Source organism: Scyliorhinus torazame, chromosome 1 (genome assembly GCF_047496885.1).
Source record: "Scyliorhinus torazame isolate Kashiwa2021f chromosome 1, sScyTor2.1, whole genome shotgun sequence".
Classification (NCBI taxonomy): domain Eukaryota; kingdom Metazoa; phylum Chordata; class Chondrichthyes; order Carcharhiniformes; family Scyliorhinidae; genus Scyliorhinus; species Scyliorhinus torazame.
The window spans coordinates 183,961,685-183,986,473 of NC_092707.1; the positions used below are offsets into that span (position 1 = coordinate 183,961,685).

Below are 24,789 nucleotides of genomic sequence, written 5' to 3' on the forward strand. Positions count from 1 at the left end.
TCTTTTTTCTGGTGTTTTTTTATTAAATATTTTTATTCTCCTTTTTCTCATTTTCTCCCAAATTTACACCCAACAATAAACAATAATCAGTAACGAATGTAATGTCAATCCCCATATCAATAACAACGATCCATTCCTCCCACCAAACCCCAGACATTGGCCTGCATGTTAACAGAAACAAATGACAAAAAGGAATCAGGAATCACCCATAGTCACCATTAACACATACAGTTGTCCTCCCCCCAACCTCCCTGATGTTCAATGTGATCCTATTCTCGAAAGTTCATATTGAATAACGCCCATGAATTGTAGAACCCCTCCATCCTTCCCCTCAGTTCAAATTTGACCTTTTCTTTTTTTTAATAAACATTTTATTGAGGTATTTTTGGTTTTACAACAATAACAAAATAAACAATGTACATGAATTTATAAACATAGTGCAAAAGCTGTCCTCCTCCCTTACAGGTCCCACCTTTATTCACCTCCTACTCAGCTAAACTAACCCCCCCCCCCCCCCCCCCCCCCCCCCCTCCCTTCTGCTGACGATTAATTTTCCGCAAAGAAGCTGACAAACGGTTGCCACCTCCGGGCGAATCCTAACATTGACCCTCTCATGGTGAACTTGATTGTCTCCAAACAGAGAAAGCTAGCCATGGCAGATAGCCAGGTCTCTGACTTCGGGGGCTTTGAGTCCCTCCATGCTAATAGTATCCGTCTCCGGGCTACCAGGGAAGCAAAGGCCAGAACATCTGCCTCTTTCTCCTCCTGGATTCCTGGATCTTCCGACACTCCGAAAATCGCCACCTCTGGGCTCGGTGCCACCCTTGTTTTGAACACCGTGGCCATGACATCTGCAAGCCCCTGCCAAAATCCCCTAAGCTTTGGATATGTCCAGAACATGTGGACATGGTTCACTGGCCCTCTCGCACACTTTGCACACCTGTCTTCCACCCAAAGAATCTGCTCATCCGGGCCACTGTCATGTGAGTCCGGGGTGAACAACCTTAAATTGTATCAGGCTGAGCCTGGCACATGTTGTGGATGCGTTGACTCTACTCAACACGTCCGCCCATAGACCATCTTCTATCTCTCCTCCCAACTCCTCCTCCCACTTGCGCTTCAGCTTCTCAGACAGCGTGTCCTCTGACCCCATAAGTTCCTTGTAAATGTCAGAGACACTCCCTTCTCCCACCCACCCTCTTGGAAACTACCCTATCCTGTATCCCCCTTGGTGGTAGGAATGGGAAGGTTGAAACTTGTCTACGTAGGAAGTCCCGCACCTGCAGGTACCTGAATTTGTTTCCCCTCGCCAATCTAAACGTCTCCTCCAGCGCCCTCATACTCCGAATCCTCCCCTCTATAAACATATCCCCCACCCTCTCAATCTCTGCTCTCTGCCATCTCCGGAACCCCCCATCCATACTTCCTGGGGTCTCGCTTCCCCAGACAAAGCCAGTGATCACTTTGGTGACCCGTTTAAAAAAGGACCGCGGAATAAAGAAGGGGAGACACTTAAATACAAACAGGAATTTCGGGAGGACCGTCATATTCACCGTCTGCACCCTCCCAGCTAGTGACAACGGGAGCACGTCCCAGCTCCGAAAATCGTCCTTCATTTGGTCTACTCATCGGGCCAGATTTAATTTGTGCAGCTGATCCCATTCCCGCGCCACTTGGATGCCGAGATACCTAAAGCTCCCCCCTACTACTCTAAACAGAAGCTCCTCCAATTGCCTCTCCTGTCCCCTCGCTTGGACCGCAAACATCTCATTTTTCCCCATATTTAGTTTATACGCTGAAAACTGGACAAATTCCCCCAGAATCCTCATGATTTCTTCCATCCCCTCTATTGGGTCCGATACATACAGGAGCAGGTCGTCTGCGTAAAGCGACTCCGCTCCACCGAACCTTCCCAGCACCTCCCACAGATATTCCCATTCTACTCGATCAAAGGCCTTCTCTGCGTCCATTGCGACCACTACCTCCACCTTCTTACCTTCTGGGGGCATCATGATCACGTTTAATAGCCTTCTTACATTGGCCACCAACTGCCTTCCCTTAACAAACCATGTCTGGTCCTCCCCAGTAACGGCCGGAACACAATCCTCAATCCTGGAGGCCTAAATTTTGGCTAGCAGTTTGGCGTCCACATTCAGCAAGGATATCGGCCTGTAGGACACACACTGCTCCGGGTTCTTGTCCCGCTTCAGAATCAGCGAAATCGTTGCCTGTGACATCATCGGGAGCAGCACCCCTCTCTTCCTTGCCTCATCGAATGTCCTCGTCAACAACGGTCCCAATATCCCAGAGAACCTTTTATAGAACTTCACTGGGTACCTGTCCGGCCCCGGAGCTTCATTCGATTGCATGGCCTTCAGACCCTCCACTACCTCTTCCAACCCGATCGGGGCCCCCAGCCCTTCTACCAGCTCCCCGTCCACATTCGTAAATTCAGCCTCCCTAGGAAATACCTCATCCCCTCCAGCCCCATTGGGGGTTCCGACCTGGAGAGCCTACTATAAACGCCTTATTCACCCCTGCTGAGTCTCCCACCAGGTTCCTTTACTTTCCCTATCTCCCTGGCTGCCTCCCTTTTTCTAAGCAGCTGTGCCAGCATTCTGCTGGCCTTCTCCCCATGCTCATAGATTGCCCCCTTGCCTTTCTCAGCTGCTCCACCGCCCTCCCTGTGGTTAACAAGCCGAACTCTGCCTGTAGCCTCCGCCGTTCCCTTAAAAGCCCTCCCTCTGGGGTCTCCGCATACCTCCTATCGATCTGTAGTCTCTCCTTTACCAGTCGGTCCGTCTCTGCCCTGTCCACCTCTCTATGGGCCTGTATCGAGATCAGCTCGCCTCTGACCACCGCCTTCAGTGCTTCCCAGACCACCGCTGCTGAAATTTCTCCCGTGTCGTTGACTTCCAGGTAGTTCTGAATACATTTCCACAGCCGCCCGCACATCTCTTTGTCAGCTAAAAGTCCAACGTCTAACCTCCAGTGCGGGCGCTGGTTACTGTCTTTACTAACCTGTAGATCAACCCAGTGCGGAGCATGGTCTGAGATTGTGATCGGCGAGTACCCAGTGTCCACCACCCCCGTCAGTAAAGTCCTGCACAGAATAAAGAAATCGATCCGGGAGTACATCTGTGAGTAGAAGGAGAACTACTTCACGTCGGCTGCCCAAATCTCCATGGGTCCACCCCCCCCCCCCCCCATCTGCACCACGAACCCTTTTAGTTCCTTTGCCATTGCTGGCACCTGGCCTGTTTTTGAGTTTGACCAGTTGAAGCCGGGGTCAATAACTGTTGAAGTCCCCTCCCATGACCAAATTATGTGAGTCCAGGTCAGGTATCTTCCCCAGCATCCTCTTTATAAACTCCACATCGTCCCGATATGGCGCATACACATTTACTAGTACCACCTGCACCCCCTTCAATTTCCCACTGACCATAATGTACCGACCTCCCACATCCAAAACTATTCTACCCGCCTCAAACACCACCCGCGGTTTCCTTGTGAGCCCTGTCCACCTCCAAGGATCGGGAGAATGCCCCATCCCCCAGCACTTCTCGAACGTGTCCTCTATGTTTGCCCCAGCGTCCGCTCCTTTGGACCCCTCTGGGAGCCCGACGATTCTCAAGTTCTGCCGGCGGGACCTACGCTCTAGGTCCTCCACCTTCTCCAGGAGCCTTTTCTGCTGGTCTCTCAGCATCCCCACCTCCAACTCCACCGCAGTTTGATGTTTCTCCTGGTCAGCCCGCGCCTTTTCTACTTTCTGGATCGCCCGATCTTGGGCATCTAATCTAAACTTCAGCTGCTCAATTGACTCTTTTATCGTGTCCAAGCAGTCCCGTTTCTGCTTGACAAAGCCCTCCTGGATAGCTTGCATCAGCTGCTCCATTGACCGCTGGGTCGACAAGCCAGAGGTCCAGTCCTCCGCCATGCTTCCACCCGCCGCAGCTTCAGCCCAATCCTTCTCCGTTCGTCTGTTTCTGCTTTTGCGAGCACTTCTAGTCCTCCTTTTCATGCACCGATGTGGGAATTCAGTACACAATTACCTCTCATCAATTTTTCAATTCAAGTGCAGTAAAAAATCGGGAAAGGTTCAAAAGTCCGACCCGAGCGGGAGCCACCAAATGTGCGGCTTACTCCTTCATAGCCGCCACCGGAAGCCCGTGCTAGGAATATCTTATTCGTCTTCTGAAATCAAACATTCTGTTGAGAAGCTACTGACAGCGTCCTAAAATTATGCCTGACTTGGCCTTGATATGTGAGCACTGAGTCACATAAATGGAAGTAAATGCAACATTGGGTTTAGTAGCGTGATGTGGGACTATTTAGTCTGTCATTAGTTCACTGTAGTTAATATTTTATATTTCTCTTTTACGTGATGCTTATAGCTGATGTGGCAGTTTTGGACATGATTTTCTGTTTGTATTTGATTAGGTACCAGTGTTCAGTGCAATTACTGTAAAGTGACGATGACACCTCAGTATCATCTTGCTATGTCCGATGGTAGTATTCGGAATTTCTGCAGTTATAACTGTGTGGCATCGTTTCAGGTACGATTTTTCAAACAAATATATATTTTTCTTCACTCTACAACCTCCTTCACCGTGACAGCATAACTTACAGCTTTGTGTTTTGTTAGCTCCAGGGCAATGTACTACCACATCTTTTGGACATCCAGTGTGTTCTGTGCATTTTGCATTTAATGTTGAGGAAGGCGACATGACGTAGTAAAATGGAAAGGTCATTTCTTCCGCATGCTTTTGATCCTATTCACAATTTTTGCTGGAAAGGTATACTGAAAGAATTCTAGTAGTATTACATTAATTTTTGATGGCCCAATGTTCAAGAGCTTGATTATCAGCTTAACTGCCAGCCTCTTTCAAGGAGTTACTATTTACAGCAATGAAAAATATGTGCAACCTCTTCCATTGGAGCCATACTGGGCAAACAAGTACTCCATTACACTCCTGTGTTGTGTTTTGTCGCTGGTGGACAGACTTTGTGGAGTTGGGAGGTGAATTACTCGCAGAGGAATTCCCAGCCTCTGATCTTGTTATCATAGAATCATAGAATCCCTTCAATACAGAAGGACGTCATTAGGCCTATCTAGTCTGCACCGACCCTCTGAAAGAGCAGCGTACCTAGGTTCAGAACTCCACCCCCTATGTCCGTAAACCAGTAACCCCACCTAACCTTTTGGACACTAAGGGGCAAGTTAGCATGGCCAATCCACCTAATCCCATCTTTGGACTGTGGGAGGAAACCGGAGCACCCGGAGGAAATCCACGCAGACACGGGGAGAAACACAGGCAGTCACCCAAGGCTGAAATAGGAGCAGTGCTAACCACTGCAGGTATAATATTTTTCAGGACACATTTAAGCAATTTTCCACATTGTCGGATAGGTGCCAGTGGTGTAGCTATACGTTTGATTTGAGGTGGTGGTTTGTTTTGTGTTTTGGACATCTGGCAACACAATTTTATCTCAACTTCATCATAATGGATTGTGAAATGGCCATAAATTAAAACCGGGTGTACACAAAGCAAGTAGATTTCTTCAAAACAAAAAGCAGTTTGTTGTGTGCAGTGTTTTTCTTTGACAATCTGCTCGCACTCCCTTTTGGCATGTGTGAGTGGACTAAAAAAAGTCAGCTACTAAATGCAATAGTGGTACAGTCGTTTCAATGTAAGATAGTTCTAGCCATGTGGGTATGCTTTGTAAGTTGTACAAAGTCCTGGTTAGAACACATGTGGAATGTTATATACAGTTCTGAGCACTGCACCGTAGGATATTTGACCTAGCAAGGAGTGCTGCGCAGATCCCGTAGAAGGTTATGAGGAGATTGTGAGGTTGTGTAAATTATGCTTACGTTCTTGGAATATGAAAAGTTGAAGGATGATGTGGCTGATGTTTTTCAAAATTTGGAAGGAATTGATAGGGTAGATAGAGAAAAGCTATTTCCGCCAGAAGTCAGTGCAGTGCACATAACATCAGAACCAGGCCATCCAGAAGAAATTTTTTAAAAACACTTCATGCAGAGGGTGATAGAATTGCTGGTTACTCACTGTTCCACAAAAAAGCAGTGGATACCAGCTCAATTAATTTTAAATCTGACATTGATTTATTGCTAGCCAAAGGTATGAAAGGATATAGAGCCAAGACAAGTGCATGGAGTAGAGATACAAATCAGCTGTAATACCATTGAATGCTGGGACAGGGGTAAAGAGCTGAATTGGCTATGCCGGTTTTGATGTTTCTGTGCTATCATTTTGACTTTCCCAGTCTTTCTCGCTGTGCATGCACTATAATTCACCGCACCTGCTATATAACATGTTTTAAAAGATTCACGCTATGTTTTATGTCTCAAGGATCTAATTTTGAATGAGTCAAGGCCAGGAGCCTAGGTGCAGTATGCTAGGCGCAGACTTTCAAAGTCATTTAGCAGAATACCTCTTGCCAGAAGTTTCAAACAAATGCCAAGATATAGGCTCACTGGTGGCGAGAAAGACCCTCCTGTCAGACCCATTGTGTCTCACACCCGCCCTTGAGATGACTGTGATGGGGAAGAGACCATGACCCACTTTGTTGAATGTGCTTTGCAAAGAAAGTCTGGAATGAGGTCCAGTGGTGTTTGTTGACATTCATCCTGAGCAACTCTGTGGCGCATGACACTGCTCTCTAGGCTGTTCCCAAGGATGCATCCCAAGGCAAGCATCAATCTAGAAAAGGCACTCTTCGATCTGCCTGAAATTTGTTGGTCTTGCAGTGTCAAGTATTATCCATGATTGTGTCATAGGCTGTCACATCCCAAGGTCTCAGACTACATGCTAAGGGACATGAAAGCCTGGGGCTCATGCTGGAAACTGTAGTGCACTTCGGGTGGTATTGTTGTCTTGGAATGTTTTTGCAGGTATCAAGTGTAATTGCTGTTGTAAATATCAAGTATAATTGCAATTGTTTTGAGGCACCTCCGAGTGTCACGTGCTGAATGAAAAGAAGTTGGAAATGTATTGTACTTTTGGTAATATCTCGGTTGAACTGTAAGAAAACCTAATTTTACAATTTTCTTCATAAAGTAAGTATATTTTTGGGGAAATAATGCAACTGAATGACTTAATGAATGGTGATTGCAGTGATTAACCTTTCATTTTCAACTTGTAATTTAAAGTAAAAAGTTCAGCTTTATCGTATGATTATAATCGTCCTCCTTTAACAGAACAATCAAATTACAATTGGCAGAAAAAGTTTTGTTTCACTAGACTGAAATATATTCGAGAAGCTGGTTCTATGAAATTTGTGCCTAGTATTCAAAAGAATGGATTTCGATAGTATTTATTTTTCTTACAGGGATTATTCAGCCAGGCTGCCCCAGGCTCTCAAACTGTTGTACCCCTGTCTCAGGGTCAGTTAGCGGTAAACATTCCATCCACTGCTTCCGTAGTGGCTGGTGCTCCTGTGGTTTCTTCAACTTCTGTCACCGCATCAGCAGCAGCAGGGTTACAGAGGCTTGCACAATCCCAGCAGGTGACAGTGGCTCGTACACTAATCAGATTGAGATGCCAGTATTGCCAGCGGTTGTTCTCCTCTAAGCCTGAGCTGCTTGAGTACAAGGTAAAATTTTCTGATGCACGATGATTTAACTGTTGTCTAGTATTTCTGTGCCCTTTGCAAGGGTAAACTCTCCAACATCTGTTTTTTCAAGTTAAGGGACGTATTGAAGCTTTGTCGAAAGTGGTAGTAATGTACAAATTTAATTTCCTGAAGAATGGATTTAAGTTTACCCTTCATATTTAATGTGCCCAATTCTCCTCTTCCACTTTTTCTTTCTGAAGAGCTGATTGTTGGCTCAGTGGCTAGTAACAAGCTGCAGTCCAGTTTCGATCCCTTGCCTGTGCTGGATTAATTTATCTCGGCTGAGGCAAAAGCAAGGGCTTGATAATTGGATTGAGTATATCTGAGCAAAAGAGGAAATAACCCTTAACCTTACTGCTGTTCATTGTTGGAATCCATGTCTGTGTCAGGTTAATGGTCAGCAAGTTGGAAGCATTTGCCGATAGTCTTTTTTTGGTTTGACATCTTCAAAGCAACACCCACAAAATCTTAGTCTCCCCGAGATCAGGCTCTATTATTTTCTTTAAATGGAGATTCAGCACTAACCCAACTTGTACTACATGTACATACCTGGTGTTTAGAGGTTCAATATCTGGAATCTATCTGAGTGTTGAATTTCACTTTGAGTAAACTACTTTAGAATCATAGAATTTACAGTGCAGAAGGAGGCCATTTCGCCCATCGAGTCTGCACCGGCCCTTGGAAAGAGCACCCGACTTACGCCCACACCTCCCCACTATCCCCGTAACCCCACCTAACCTTTCTGAACACCAAGGGGCAATTTAGCACGGCCAATCCACCTAACCTGCACATCTTTGGACTGTGGGGGGGGGGGGGGGAGAACCGGAGCGCCCGGAGGAAACCCACGCACACACGGAGGGAACATGCAGACTCCGCACAGACAGTGACCCAAGCTGGAAATCGAACCTGGGATCCTGGAGCTGTGACGCAACAGTGTTACTGTGCCGCTTGCTTTGTCCTCTCCATATGAACTGCTCCACTGGGTGATATCATAATTTAATGAGACAGCAGGAAAACTATCACTGGGAATCTCTGCATGAATTTCAGTAAAACAGTCTTGTAAGTGGAAAATTGCTTTTGGAAAGAATAATACTTGCATTTTATTGAGCAAAGATTTTTAAGAGGCAGCCTGAATCCACAAAATTACAAGTGGATGAGGAGAAAATTATTTATAGTGGTCAGTAAGTAAAATTTAAGGTTAAAGCACAAAAGGAGGTTCTTTTAAATAAACTTAGAATCATAGAATGGTTACTGCACAGAAGGAAGCCTATTGTCCCATTGTGCCTGTGCTGGTTCTCTGCAACAGTTACTCATCTAGTCCCACACTCCTGCCTTTTCCCTGTACCCCTGCAAATGTTTTCTCTAGATAATTATTCTACCTTTTTGAAAGCCACGATGAAGTTTTACTTCACCACACTCTAGTGCATTCCAGATCCTAACCACTTGAGTCAAAAAGTTTTTCTCTTGCATCCTTGGCTCTTATGCCATTCACCATAAATCGGTGTTCTCTGGTTTTTGGCCTGTGGGTACAGTTTCTCCCAATACATTCTATCCAGCCCTCATGATTTTGAACACCTCTGTCAAATCTCCTCTCAACCTTCTCTTCTCCAAGGAGAACAACTCCAGATTTTCCAATCTCTCTTCCTAACTGAAGTGCCTCTTCCCTGGAACCATTTGTCAGCATGGAATGCTCTATCAAAAATGAGTGACAGACGAATCTATTATCGCTTTTAAAAGGCAAGTAGACAAACGTTTTGTAAAAGAAAATTCTAAAGGGCATGGGAGCAGGAAAGTGGATAGCTCTTTCAGAGAACCAGCATGGGTGTTATGGACCAAATGATGATGCCTGCAAACAATGTATTTTGGATTCTAAGGTTCTATAATGTCAAACTTGTGACCAAGCACCTCATGATACTTTAAAAAAAGGATTTAAATTTGAAATTGTAAAATACTTTTTCAAATAAGTAATCTCTTCTTTTGGGATTTAAAAAATATGGATAAAGCTTTTTTGGTTTAATTGAACCCTCCATTTCATAAGTGAAATCATTTACTTTTCACAGGTTTTTGTGATACTTTTATATGATGTCATTTTCACCAGTGTCAACAGTCAACTTTAACTTTCTTTACAGGGTAGAATGGTTCAGTTCTGTGGAAAATCCTGTTGTGATGAATACAAGCGGATCAACTCTGTGGTGGCAATATGTGAATACTGTCGGTCTGAAAAGATTGTCAAAGAGACTGTAAAGTTTTCAAGTGTTGACAAGCCATTTTGTAGTGAAGGTAATGGATGTAATTTGAAATAGTTGTGGTGCTGAATGAACTAAAATCTTAGCCCTCACATTATGCAAACTTAAATGAACATTTAGACTGATAGACTATTTTGTTCAGTATGACCATCAAACATGATCTTTGCAATCATTTACAATTTCCACTCAACAAATTATTTAATCTATCAAATAAGCCAAAATATCCTTGGATAAAGCATCACTGAAAATAAACTGGAGACCCCCCGGCCCCCTCCCATTCCGTGAAATTAATTGAAGGGAACTTGATAGTCAACATTATTTAATTTGATTTTTGACTTTGATTTATTCTACTGCCCTTTCCAATTCCCTACAAACCTGGAAGATGTTTCTTTATTTGCCTCTTCCATTAGTTAAGCTTTCCATCTTCACACCATGCACCATTCTGTAGCCAGGTCATGGAAGGGAGGAAATTGGAAGCTCTGGCTAAAGTCTGAAGTTAATCAGAAATAAATGTTCCCAACAAGAGATTTGCCCATGCCCATTAGAAAGATGTAATTCTGTTTATGGCGTTTACATTGAGTTGGAATAGTGTAGGAGACCCAAGGCAGAGAAAACAGAAGGAATGCTAAAAGTATTCAGCTACAGGGAACATAAAGCCACTTGCTGAGGTCAAATATTCGAGTAGCAGACTGAATCCTAGGAGTCTTTTAATGGGTTAGTACCACGTTGCACAGGGCATTTATCGACTGGGCCAAATAAAGCTGCAAAACTAATTCAAAGCCGGCACAACTCCAGTAATCTGCAACTGTGCAGATCTCAACAACATTGCGAGTAGGAAAGGGAATGAAAATATGGTAAGGGCATTCCTACAAAAAAGAGATGACATGTTTTCTATTCATGCACTCATTTTTGTTTTAAAAATGTTCTTTTGTTATGCCGTTTGCAGGTTGCAAGCTTCTTTACAAGCATGACTTGGCAAAACGTTGGGGACTTCACTGTAAAGCTTGTAGTTCCTGTTCACAGTCATCAAAACGCCTACTTAACCAGCAGTTTGGAGGGAAAATAGAGGAGTTCTGCAGTGAAGAATGTTTGTTCAAGTTTACTGTGCTGTTTTATCAGGTGGGTAAACTTCTTCACTTCTGTAAGTCATAATTGAATTAATTTGAGTTGATACAGAATTGGTTTATCTCCCGTTTCAGTTCGTGTTGGTGCTGATACATTTCCTGTGTCAATTGAAATCTTTCAGTTGCCAAACCCATTGTGACTGCAGACAGGCACACTGGAGTGCAGCATCAGTTCTCAGACACAAGACCCATCTGCATATCTTAACTTTCATATTGCAATCGGACTGAGGTGATGCGCATTAATTATGTGCAGAGATTTTGGAGTTATTCCATTCTTCAGACATGTGTATATGTGGGGAACTTGGGGGGGATAGCAGAACGTTACTGCTAGCTGTGGTACAGTATGTGAGGAGCAAGCTGCAATCAGTCTTAAAAATTAAGCATTGAACCTTGAAGATAGAAAACTATTATAAAAAGACTTCTTTGCTTTATATTATGTTAAAGCTTGACCATTATTAGTATTACGTTAAAGCTTGACCATTATTAAAGCAGCTAATAGATAATAGCAAGCTGCCTTTGCCCTATGTCTGATGTTCATCAAGGTAAAGATGCCACATTCCTTTCAGTCTTCCTAATACTATGTTGCACTCCTGCTCCTCCGAAGTCTGTTTTATTTTCTTTGTCTCCCTTGCACAGCAAAGAAGTTTAATCAATTTTATTAAAATTGCAATTTCTGCTCACTTCTACTCCCAATGATCTCGGTTCCCAGCTCCAGCTTTAATCTTGCTGAAAACTGGCGATTATAACTTGTTTTTTATAAAGAAGGTGTCCTCAACTGTGGTGCGATGAGAAAGGGAAGACTAAGAATGAAGTGGTAATAAAGAGCAGGCAGGGCAAGGAATGGAATTGGGGTACTGAGCGGAAAGTGGGGGTAAAGGAACTGAGCCAGGGTATAAAGCAGGGAGCGAAAAGAGAAATATTGCAAGGTGAAGGCATAGGGTACAAGCTGGAGTTGGGGTACGTGAAGAAACAAATGGACTCTTTACATTGATTTCATTCAGGGACCTTCCCCATCCATGATCTAAAACTTATCTACATCCTTGCTCTCATCCCTCATCTCTCGTATCCCTTTTGTGACAACCTTTGACAGAATAATCAGGAAAATTTGTAATTTCTTTATAATCTCTGGATTCCATAATTTTAAGAATGTTTGAAAAATATCTAAGGGGGTTGCATGAGTTGTGAAGGGCTCAGTAGCATTTTTCTTGGTTAATAAACACCGACCCATGTGACCTGGTGACCCTTAACCTGGACTCCGTTCCAATGGGAAGGAAGGTAATATTTGGCCATGTAGTCAGACACATAGAGCTACAAGCACAGGGGATGGAGGGTGATGGTGCAGATGGCACAAAGTGAAAGCAGACCGAAAGAGGAACACATCAAATTATTTTGCATAGAAGCAAATGACTCAACAAGAGGTTAGTTTTTCTGCTTGGCAGAAAGGAGATAGGAGCTCTTGGAGGTACTCCATGAACTGGCTAAAAATGGTGTAAAATCAACTTCCGGTGGCGCTCGCGAGTGGAACCGCCGCATTAAGAAGAGGCTCCCGCCGGCGGACACAATTCTCGGTGTTTACGGGATGGTTTTCCCGTTTTTTCCCACCTGACTTTTTTCAACGTTTAGGGCCGAGGGCACAGGCGCCAAACCAAGCCGGTTTAAAACCGGTGAAAACCCCCGCAGGAGTATCGGGCAGCCAGAGCCGAGGTGTCGAGCCCGGAGTGCGCGGCAATTGGAGCATTGGGGGCGGTCCTAACACGAGGCAGCAGGTCCGAATCCAGGAGTGAGGCAGCTGAAACGGTGACAGAGGGTGAGGCAGCTGGAGCAGCAGAACTGAAGATAAAAGTGTGCAGCAGCAGGGCTGAAGTTAATGTGTGGAGCAGCAGGAGCAGTGAGACTGAGGTCAGTGCTTGAAGCAGCCGGAGCAACGGGGCAAGGCCCAGAACACGAGGCAGCCAAAGGCAGCATGTAGAGGAGTCGTCACACGTTAGGTGGCTCCTGCTTGAGGCTTATATTTTATCTTTTTTGGGGGGGAAATTTTTAATGCCTGGTCCTGCGGGGCAATTCATAAAGGACTAAGAACCGGCAAAGAGGCGAAAGATGCCCAAAGATCACAGGAAGATAGCACTGAGGAGGGGAGAGAATGAGAGCCTGCCGTCGAGCATGAGGACCAGCCCAAGGGCTGACGAGGGGGCGGAGGCCAGGCCGCTGGGGGGAGTCGCACTGCTTACAGCAGAGAAGATGGCTGAGTTTAATGAGAAAGGAGATGGTAGTGGCGCTAAAGGTGTTGGTAGAGGAGGCAATTGCCCCAGTGAAGGTAGCTTAGTGGGGGGGGTGATATTGTTTAAGGCAAAGGTGGATAGGGAGGAGAGGGTGGAATGGCAAAGGTTAATAGATGAGATGTTGGAAGTGGATAGGAGGTATGCAGAGGGTGTGGATCCAACACTGTTGGAAAAGAGGAAGGAGTTGCAGGCGAGTTCTGACCGGCTGCCCACTAGGCAGGCGGTGCGCCAATTGAGGTGGGCAAGGGGAGTGGTCTAAGAGTATGGAGAGAAGGTGGGCCGCATTCCGGCAGTTCAGTCTCGGAGGGAGGTGGCGGCGAGGGAAATTGTTCAGGTGCGGGATAGTTGGTGGTGGCTCCAGATCAGATTAATAGGATGTTTGAGGAGTTTTACGAGCGATTGTATAGGCCGGAGCCATCTGGGGAGGATCGGGAGATGCAGGAATTCATGGATGGTTTGGAATACCCGAGATTGGGGGAGGGGCAGGGCCATATTGGAGGGGACCATAGTGGAGCAGGAGATAAAAGATGCGATTGGGAGGATGCAGTCGGGAAAGGTAGCAGGGCCAGATGGGTTTCCGGTAAAGCATTACAAGAAATTTAAATATAGGTTGGCGCCGCTGATGGTGGGGATGTTTGAGGAGGTGATAGGGAAGGAAGGGAGTGTTGCCACAGACTTTGGGGCAGGTATCAATCACCCTGTTGCTGAAGAAGGATAAGGATTCGACAGAATGTGTGTCGTATTGGTCCATGTCACTTTTGAATGTGGACGCAAAGATGTTTCATAGATTATCATAGAATTTACAGTGCGAAAGGAGACCATTCGGCCCATTGAATCTGCACTGGCCCTTTGAATGAGCATCCCACCCAAGCTCACACCTCCACCCAATCCCTGTAACCCAACCTAACCTTTTTGGTCACTATGGCCAATCCACATAACCTGCACATCTTTGGACTGTGGGAGGAAACCGGAACACCCAGAGGAAACCCAGTCAGACACTAGGAGAACATGCAGACTCCGCACAGACAGTGACCCAAGCCGGGAATCAAACCTAGGACCCTGGAGCTGTGAAGCAATGGCGCGGAGGTAAAGATGGATATGACACTTGATTCGCCCCTGCTCTCCACATTTACAGGCACAATGATCCCCCCCACATGGAATTGGCAGATAAAGACTGATGTGTTAAAATTTACCCCGAAAACATAACATCAGTTTCACCCTCCTCAATACCTTGGCGAAGGTATTGGCGGGTAGGTTGGAGGAGTGCCTCCCGAAGATGATAGGGGAACATCAGAGGGGCTTTGTGAAGGGGAGGCAGCTCTTTTCGAACATTAGGAGGGTATTGAACGTGGTTATGGCGCCGGGGAGGGAGACAGAGGTGGTAGTGGCAATGGACGCCGAGAAGGCGTTTGATCGAGTAGAGCGGGGGTGCAGAGCATAGGGTATCTTTGTATGCGGGCAATTTCTTGTTGTATGCATCGGAACAGAGTGTGTCAATGGGGGGCATGTCGGAGCTGCTTACAGTGTTTGGGTCTTTTTTTGGGGTATAAGCTAAATTTAGTTATTTTGTGGTGTGTCAAGCAGGGGTAAGGGGCTACCATTCCGTAGGGCAGGGGCTCACTTTAGATATCTGGAGGTGCAGGTGGCACATGATTCACATAATTTACAATGCTGAAGGAGGCCATTCGGTCCATTGAGTCTGCACCGGCCCTTGGAAAGAGCACCCACCCAAGCCCACACCTCCACCCTATCCCTGGAACTCCACTTAACCCTTTTGGACACTAAGGGCAATTTACATAGTCAATCCACCTATCTGCTCATCTTTGGACTGTGGGAGGAAACCGGAACACCCGGAAGAAACCCACGCAGACACTATGAAAGGATGGGAGGATATGCAGACTTCACACAGACAGTCACCCAAGCCAGGAATCAAACCTGGGACCCGAGAGCTGTGAAGGGGGGTCCGTAGGTATAACATTACTATGGAGAGTGGTCAAAGTGCATCTGGCAGAGTGGGATGGTCTCCCTCTGTCGCTGGCAGGTCGGGTACAGGCAATTAAAATGAATACGTTGTCGCGATTCTTGTTTATTTTCAGTGTCTGACGAACTTCCTACCAAAGGCATTTTTCAAGGAAGTCGAAAAGATGATTACCTCGTTTATCTGGGGGGTGAAGGTGGCTAGGATTAGGAAGCTGCTGTTGCAGAGAGGACGGCAGTCAGGGAGATTGGTCTTCCGAATTTACTATATTATTACTAGGCGGCGAACGCGTAGAAGGTGAGGAGCTGGATTAGAGGGGGGTGGGGGGTACTCCCATGGGTTAGAGTGGAGGAGAGTCTGAGGCTGTGCAGGGAGTCGGGATTGAGGGCGTTGGCAACAGCGCCATCCCGATGGCCCCGGGAAAATACTCAAGACAGTCCGTAAGTAGGGGATCAGGGGGTTAGATAGGGTGGACAGTGAGAGCCTTCTCCCGCGGATGGAAATGGCTGGCACGAGGGGACATAGCTTTAAACTGAGGGGTAATAGATATAGGTCAGAGGTAGGTTCTTTACGCAAAGAGTGGTGAGGCCGTGGAATGCCCTACCTGCAACAGTAGTGAACCCGCCAACATTGAGGGCATTTAAAGGTTTATTGGATAAGCATATGGATGATAAGCATAGTGTAGGTTAGATGGCTTTTGTTTCGGTGCAACATTGTGGGCCGAAGGGCCTGTACTGCGCTGTATCGTTTTATGTTCTATGTAGTATCATAGAATTTACAGTGCAGGAGGAGGCCATTCGGCCCATCGAGTCTGCACCGGCTCTTTGAAAGAGCACCCTACCCAAGCCCACACCTCCACCCTATCCCCATAACCCAGTAACCCCACCCAACACTAAGGGCAATTTTGGACACTAAGGGCAATTTAGCATGGCCAATCCACCTAACCTGCACATCTTTGGACTGTGGGAGGAAACCGGAGCACCCGGAGGAAACCCACGCACACACGGGGAGAACGTGCAGACTCCGCATAGACAGTGACCCAAGCCGGGAATCGAACCTGGAACCCTGGAGCTGTGAAGCAATTGTGCTAACCATCATGCTACCGTGTTGCCCTAAGCGACTTTGAAAATCTGGAGGCAGTTGCGCCAACACTTCAGGCTGTTGGCGGGGTCAAGGAAAATGCCAATTCGGGAGAATCACAGATTTGAGCCAGGGAAGTGGGCTGGGAGTTTTCAGAGATGGGAGGAGAAGGGAGTCAGGGCATTCAAGGATTTGTTTTTCGGGGGCCGGTTTACGGAATTGAAGGAGCTGGGGACGAAATGTTTCGGTTTATGCAGGCCCGAGATTTCGTTGAGAAGGAGATACAGAGCTTTCCAGTGGCGCGGGCCTCCACACTGTTGGAGGAGGTGCTGACTGCAGGGGAAATGGAGAAAAGGGTGGTGTCGGCGATTTATGGAGCTATTCTGGGAGAAGAGAAGGCACTGCTGGAGGGGATTAAGGCAAAGTGGACTGAAGAGCTGGAGAGAGCATAGAGGAGGGGTTGTGGTGTGAGGTGCTCTGGAGGGTAAACGTCTCAGCTTTGTGCGCGAGATTGGGGCTGATGCAGCTGAAGATGGTGTATAGGGCGCACCGCACAAAGGCGAGGATGAACTAACACTTTGAGGGGTAATGGATATTTGTGAACGGTGCTGGGGTGTGGGGCGGTGCGAAAACTACGTTCATATGTTTTGGTCCTGTCCAAAGCTGATGGGGTATTGGAGGGAGGTGTTCAGGGTAATTTCAAAGGTGGTACATGTGAGGCTTGAGCCGGGTCCTCTGGAGGCTATAATCGGGGTATCGGATCGGCTGGGATTGAGAGTGGGTGCGGAGGCAAATGTTTTAACCTTCGCCTTGCTGATCACCAGAAGGCGGATCCTGTTGGGGTGGAGGTCAGATTCTCCACTCTGTGCCCTGGCATGGCGGGGGGATCTGTTGGAGTTTTTAACATGAGTTGAGGGAAGGATGGAAGGTTTCTACAATTCATGGGCGTTGTTTATTATGCACTTTCAAGAATTGGATAACATCGAACATCGTGTGTGGGGGGGGGGGATGTTGTACTGTGTATCGTCATGGGAATATCACTTTAAAAATGTTTGTCTTCTCAAGTGGCTGCAGTGATGTCATTGTGTGGGTGGAGCTGGGCGCTGGCTCAGCTTTTTACTTTCGTTTTGAGCTGGAAGCTGTTTTTGGCTCTGAGTTTTACTTTCGGTTTTCAATTGAGCTGCACCCAAACCAAGAAGGTGTATTTTGGTCTCTCTGCATGATGAAGAATGTCTCCAGATCACTTGATAATTTCAAAGTAATACCTGTTTCTGTAAAGAATACGAACCTACAGTTTTTATGGGAAAAAAGGGTGTTTGGCTTATGGGTGTTGTTGGGAAAGTTACTGAGGGTTACCGATAGATTACTGGATCTTTTGGGGGAGTATTTGTGTTGGTAGCCAATAAGATGTTTACTGTGTGTTTATAAAATGTTAACTGGATGAATAAACATTGTTTTGTTTAAAAATACTTACGGTCGGGTAACTCCATGATTTACTTTGGTGTTCTCTAAACCCTGGCCCGTAACAGTATGTTGTTGGTGACTATGTCTGGGTGGATGGTGGATTCCTGAATCCTTTTCTTTGATGTTTGTATTTAAAATGTTGACGGTTGTTTGGGGTATATTGTAATAATAATCGCTTATTGTCACAAGTAGGCTTCAATGAAGTTACTGTGAAAAGCCCCTAGTCGCCACATTCCGGCGCTTGTTCAGGGAGGCTGGTACGGGAACTGTAGCTACGTAGTGCCACGTTGATGCAGGGAGTGATGCAAATGATTGCGGTTGTGTTAGATGTATATCGACTATTTAAAATGAAATGTACCTTTTTAATTGAAACATCATTCGCCTGTTAATTCATATGTAATTTGTGTTGGTTCTATTTCATGTTGAAACAAAAGTTATGAAAAGTGGAATTGTGTTTGTGATTAGGAATGATTCAGTAAATGTGGATATTTTGGTACCCGGTCTTCTCTTTTCCCCCCCCACCCCAAGTGGATCACAACACTATCCCTGCAACTACCCCCCTCTCCAATGTGCAGTCCAAATTGCTCTAACGTCCATCAGGCCGAGAAGGAGCACCCCTGCTGAATTTTCCCTCCTACCCATTGATTGTGCTCCCTCCTGGGTAAATCCTGCAACTGGACCCCCCAGAAACGACACCAGAAAATGTAGTTTATAGATCTTTTTTGTCATGCCATCCTCACCTCAAGCGAAGGAAAATTAAGTTAATCAAAGTTATATGGAAAGGGGGAGAGAAGCAGAGGAGAACACAGAAAACTACCAAAATGAACACAGCCACATTAGGTAAGAGGCAGACCATATGCATTGAGTTAATTTGAGGTTCACATGATCTAATGAAGATGTACATGGTTGGAATTGACTAGCTGGCGAAAGAACAGCACCCGTCATTTGTTCAACACTTGTCCATTTAATTCCTGTGACCTTTTGTACTGGATGTTCATTAACATGTAAATGGATGTAAATTAGTAATACAAGCTGCATGCAGCCTTCAGGGTACCCCGGACCTGTGTGAACAGGAGAAGCAAGTGTGTATCGAATCGAATTATTGTTCACCAACCAAGAGCTGCCAGTTGGAATAGTGAATTCAGACTTCCGGGTGCGGCGATGACCAGCTAAGCCGCACGTTTCGGCAGCTCCCGGTGGAACGGACTTTTGGGCTCTTAAAATTGCCGTTGGGGCTCTTATTAATGGCTAAAAGCACTGTGCAGTAAACCAGAAGGGAATCCCCCCTGGATACGGATGGAAAAAGGAGAGGAAAGTGGCCGGATTGCGGTGGATCCTTTAGAGCAGCGGCAAGGAAGGCAAGCAAAAACCAAGATGGCGTCGGAAGGTGGCAGTTTAATATGGGGCCCTGAACAACACGAGTTTTTGAAACGCTGCGTGGAAGAGCTTAAAAAGGAGATGAAGAAGGAGCTGTTGGCCCCGATATTACAGGCGATTGAAGGGCTAAAAGATGAGCAAAAGACCCAGGAGCGGGAGCTTCGGGTCGTGAAGGCAAAGGCTGCCGAGAACGAGGACGATATACAGGACCTGGTGGTGAAGACGGAGATGCACGAGGCACACCATAAACGATGTGTGGAAAGGCTGGAGGTGCTGGAGAATAATGCCAGGAGGAAGAATTTAAGGATTCTTGGTCTTCCTGAAGGTGCAGAAGGGGCGGACGTCGGGGCATATGTGAGCACGATGCTGCACTCGTTGATGGGATCGGAGGCCCCGACGGGTCCGCTGGAGGTGGAGGGAGCCTATCGAGTTATGGCGCGAAGACCGAGGGCAGGAGAAATTCCTCGAGCCATAGTGGTGAGATTCCTCCGTTTTAAGGACAGAGAGATGGTCCTAAGACGGGCAAAGAAAACTCGGAGCAGTAGATGGGAGAACGCGGTGATCCGCGTATATCAAGACTGGAGTGCGGAGGTGGCGAGAAGGAGGGCGAGCTTTAATCGGGCCAAGGCGGTGCTTCATAAAAAGATCATCAAATTTGGAATGCTGCAGCCGGCAAGACTGTGGGTCACATATCAAGGGAAGCACCACTACTTTGAAACGGCGGATGAGGCGTGGACATTTATTGTTGAAGAGAAATTGGAATGAGTGGGTTATTAAAAAAGAACGTTTGAGACAAAGTGGTGGGGCAAAAAGGGGGGAGAGATGATTTTGATATTGTTAATCCTGCGACCCGGTACCTTTTCTCTCTTCCACAGGTTGTGAGGTAGGGAGGTGGAGGAGTTGGGGGCGTTGGCCATTGGGGGCGGGGCCAAAAGGAAAGCGCGGGCTTTGTCCCCGCGCTATGATAATTATGGCGGGAATAGGGAAGCAGGAAGGAGGGGGCGTCGCACGGTGCGAGCCGAGGTCACGGGGGGAAGCCGAGGTCGGCCAGAGTTTGCTGACTTCTGGGAGCAACATGGGGGGTGTAACTACGCTAGTGGGGGATCTAGCCGGGGGGGTGGGAGGGGGGGATTTACTGGTTTGCTGCTGCTGGGGAGAAGGGGGAGCTGGTATGGGGTGGGGTGGGCGGGGCGGGGGGGGGGCACCGCCTGGGGGAAACACAGCTGCGTGGGACCCGGGTGAGGAGCTGGGTAAAAGGGGATGGCTAATCGACAAGGGGGGGGTAAAGAGCCCCCCAACCCGGCTGATCACGTGGAATGTGAGAGGGCTGAACGGGCCGATAAAGAGGGCACGGGTACTCGCACACCTAAAGAAACTTAAGGCAGATGTGGTTATGTTACAGGAGACGCATTTGAAACTGATAGACCAGGTTAGACTACGCAAAGGATGGGTGGGGCAGGTGTTTCATTCGGGGCTAGATGCGAAAAACAGGGGGGTGGCTATATTAGTGGGGAAGCGGGTAATGTTTGAGGCAAAGACCATAGTGGCAGATAGTGGGGGCAGATACGTGATGGTGAGTGGCAAATTACAGGGGGAGGCGGTGGTCTTAGTGAACGTATATGCCCCGAACTGGGATGATGCCAACTTTATGAGGCGCATGTTAGGACGTATCCCGGACCTAGAGGTGGGGAAGTTGGTAATGGGTGGAGATTTTAACACGGTGCTGGAACCAGAGCTGGACAGATCGAGGTCCAGGACTGGAAGGAGGCCGGCAGCAGCCAAGGTGCTTAAAGACTTTATGGAGCAGATGGGAGGAGTAGACCCATGGAGATTTAGTAGACCTAGGAGTAAGGAGTTTTCGTTTTTCTCCTACGTCCACAAAGTTTATTCGCGAATAGACTTTTTTGTTTTGGGAAGGGCGTTGATCCCGAAGGTGAGGGGGACGGAGTATACGGCTATAGCTATTTCGGATCACGCTCCACATTGGGTGGACTTGGAGATAGGGGAGGAAAAAGAACGGCGTCCACCCTGGAGAATGGACATGGGACTAATGTCAGATGAGGGTGTGTGTCTAAGGGCGAGGGGGTGCATTGAAAAGTACTTGGAACTCAATGATAATGGGGAGGTCCAGGTGGGAGTGGTCTGGGAGGCGCTGAAGGCAGTGGTTAGAGGGGAGCTGATATCAATCAGGGCACATAAAGGAAAGCAGGAGAGTAGGGAACAGGAGCGGTTGCTGCAAGAACTTCTGAGGGTGGACAGGCAATATGCAGAAGCACCGGAGGAGGGACTGTACAGGGAAAGGCAAAGGCTACACGTAGAATTTGATTTTCTAACTACGGGTACTGCAGAGGCACAGTGGAGGAAGGCACATGGTGTACAATACGAATATGGGGAGAAGGCGAGCAGGTTGCTGGCCCACCAATTGAGGAAAAGGGGAGCAGCGAGGGAAATAGGGGGAGTGAGGGATGAGGAGGGAGAGATGGAGCGGGGAGCGGAGAGAGTGAATGGAGTGTTCAAGGCATTCTGTGAAAGATTATATGAAGCTCAGCCCCCGGATGGGAAGGAGAGAATGATGTGTTTTCTGGAACAGCTGGAATTTCCTAAGGTGGAGGAGCAGGAGAGGGTGGGACTGGGAGCACAGATCGAAATGGAGGAAGTAGTAAAAGGAATTTGGAGCATGCAGGCGGGGAAGGCTCCGGGACCGGATGGATTCCCAGTTGAATTTTACAGGAAATATGTGGACTTGCTCGCCCCGTTACTGATGAGAACCTTTAATGAGGCGAGGGAAAGGGGACAGCTGCCCCCGACTATGTCAGAGGCAACGATATCGCTTCTCCTAAAGAAAGAAAAAGACCCGCTGCAATGCGGGTCCTATAGGCCTATTTCCCTCCTGAATGTAGACGCTAAGATTCTGGCCAAGGTAATGGCAATGAGGATAGAGGATTGTGTCCCGGGGGTGGTCCATGAGGACCAAACTGGGTTTGTGAAGGGGAGACAGCTGAATACGAATATACGGAGGCTGCTAGGGGTAATGATGATGCCCCCACCAGAGGGGGAAGCGGAGATAGTGGTGGCGATGGATGCCGAGAAAGCATTTGATAGAGTGGAGTGGGATTATTTGTGGGAGGTGTTGAGGAGATTTGGCTTTGGAGATGAGTATATTAGATGGGTACAGCTGCTGTATAGGGCCCCGATGGCGAGCGTGGTCACGAATGGACGGGGGTCTGCGTATTTTCGGCTCCATAGAGGGACGAGGCAGGGATGTCCTCTGTCCCCATTATTGTTTGAACTGGCGATTGAGCCCCTGGCAATAGCATTGAGGGGTTCCAGTAAGTGGAGGGGAGTACGCAGGGGAGGAGAAGAACACCGGGTATCTCTGTATGCGGACGATTTGTTGTTGTATGTGGTGGACCCGGCGGAGGGGATGCCAGAGATAATGCGGATACTTGGGGAGTTTGGAGAATTTTCAGGATATAAACTGAACATGAGGAAAAGTGAGTTGTTTGTGGTGCATCCAGGGGAGCAGAGCAGAGAAATAGAGGACTTACCGCTGAGGAAGGTAACAAGGGACTTTCGGTACTTGGGGATCCAGATAGCCAAGAATTGGGGTACATTGCATAGGTTAAATTTAACGCGGTTGGTGGAACAGATGGAGGAGGACTTCAAGAGATGGGACATGGTATCCCTGTCACTGGCAGGGAGGGTGCAGGCGGTTAAAATGGTGGTCCTCCCGAGATTCCTCTTTGTGTTTCAGTGCCTCCCGGTGGTGATCACGAAGGCTTTTTTCAAAAGGATTGAGAAGAGTATCATGAGTTTTGTGTGGGCCGGGAAGACGCCGAGAGTGAGGAAGGGATTTTTGCAGCGTAGTAGGGATAGGGTGGGGCTGGCACTACCGAGCCTAAGTGAGTACTACTGGGCCGCCAATATCTCAATGGTATGTAAGTGGATGGGAGAAGAGGAGGGAGCGGCGTGGAAGAGATTGGAGAGGGCGTCCTGCAGGGGGACTAGCCTACAAGCTATGGTGACGGCGCCGTTGCCGTTCTCACCGAAGAAATACACCACAAGCCCGGTGGTGGTGGCTACTCTGAAAATTTGGGGGCAGTGGAGGCGGCATAGGGGAAAGACGGGAGCCTCGGTGTGGTCCCCGATAAGAAATAACCATAGGTTTGCTCCGGGGAGAATGGATGGGGGATTTGGAACATGGCAAAGAGCAGGAGTAGCACAATTGAGAGATCTGTTTGTAGATGGGACGTTTGCAAGTCTGGGAGCGCTGACCGAAAAATATGGGTTGCCCCAAGGGAATGCATTCCGGTATATGCAACTGAGGGCTTTTGCGAGGCAACAGGTGAGGGAATTCCCGCAGCTCCCGACGCAGGAGGTGCAGGACAGAGTGATCTCAAAGACAGGGGTGGGGGACGGTAAGGTATCAGACATATATAGGGAAATGAGGGACGAGGGGGAGATTATGGTAGATGAGCTGAAAGGGAAATGGGAAGAGGAGCTGGGGGAGGAGATTGAGGAGGGGCTGTGGGCTGATGCCCTAAGTAGGGTAAACTCATCGTCCTCGTGTGCCAGGCTAAGCCTGATACAATTTAAGGTGTTACACAGGGCGCATATGACTGGAGCACGGCTCAGTAAATTTTTTGGAGTAGAGGATAGGTGTGTGAGATGCTCGAGAAGCCCAGCGAATCACACCCACATGTTCTGGTCATGTCTGGCACTATACAGGGGTTTTGGGTGGGGGTGACAAAGGTGCTTTCGAAGGTGGTGGGGGTCCAGGTCGAACCAAGCTGGGGGTTGGCTATATTCGGGGTTGCAGAGGGGCCGGGAGTGCAGGAGGCGAAAGAGGCTGATGTTTTGGCCTTTGCGTCCCTAGTAGCCCGGCACAGGATACTGTTGATGTGGAAGGAAGCCAAGCCCCCAGGTGTGGAGACCTGGATAAATGACATGGCAGGGTTTATAAAGTTGGAACGGATTAAGTTCGTCCTAAGGGGATCGGCTCAAGGGTTCACCAGGCGGTGGCAACCGTTCGTCGAATACCTCACAGAAAGATAGAGGGAATGGAAAAGAAGAAGACAGCAACAGCAGCCCAGGGGGGGGTGGGGGGGTGGTTGAGGGAGGGGGGGGGGGGGGGAGAAACCAGAAGGACTCTCAAGGATGTTAGTGTATATGTATAATATGTATAGGTTGTTGTTATAGGTAATTGTATATTGGACTGCTGAATTGTATTTTTGGAGAGTATTTACTTGGGACAAGGCAGTTGCCATTTAGTTTTGTCTTGTTTTTTGTTTTGTTTTTTAAAATTTTGATATTTATATATATTTATTTCTTGCTTAAAACTGGCCATTGTTATTTATATTGTTATATTATTGTGTAAAGGATACACAATGTACTGTCATGGTTGGCCAAAAATTTTGAATAAAATATATTTTTTTAAAAAAGGAATAGTGAATTCAGTGTCAAATAGGTTAAAGCAAAATTGAGAGAAAGTGAAATTAGAGAAAAGAGACAAAAGAGGAAGAGAACAATCGTTAATTTTGTAAAACCTTATGTCCCAACAGTTAAAATCTGAAAGAATAAAATTCCTCCCTGTTGTACACCTT

General features: G+C 47.3%; 1 protein-coding gene across 5 annotated transcripts in view; it reads left to right on the forward strand.

Annotated features, from left to right (window-relative positions):
* Positions 1 to 24,789, forward strand: part of LOC140418151 (zinc finger MYM-type protein 4-like) — a 397,827-nt gene that overhangs the window by 338,171 nt on the left and 34,867 nt on the right. For all 5 annotated transcript variants that reach the window (XM_072501573.1, XM_072501589.1, XM_072501581.1 and 2 more), the window contains 4 exons: positions 4,441 to 4,556; positions 7,354 to 7,617; positions 9,768 to 9,918; positions 10,831 to 11,003. In XM_072501573.1, coding sequence (XP_072357674.1) covers positions 4,441 to 4,556; positions 7,354 to 7,617; positions 9,768 to 9,918; positions 10,831 to 11,003 — 704 coding nt within the window. The remainder of the gene's footprint in view (positions 1 to 4,440; positions 4,557 to 7,353; positions 7,618 to 9,767; positions 9,919 to 10,830; positions 11,004 to 24,789) is intronic.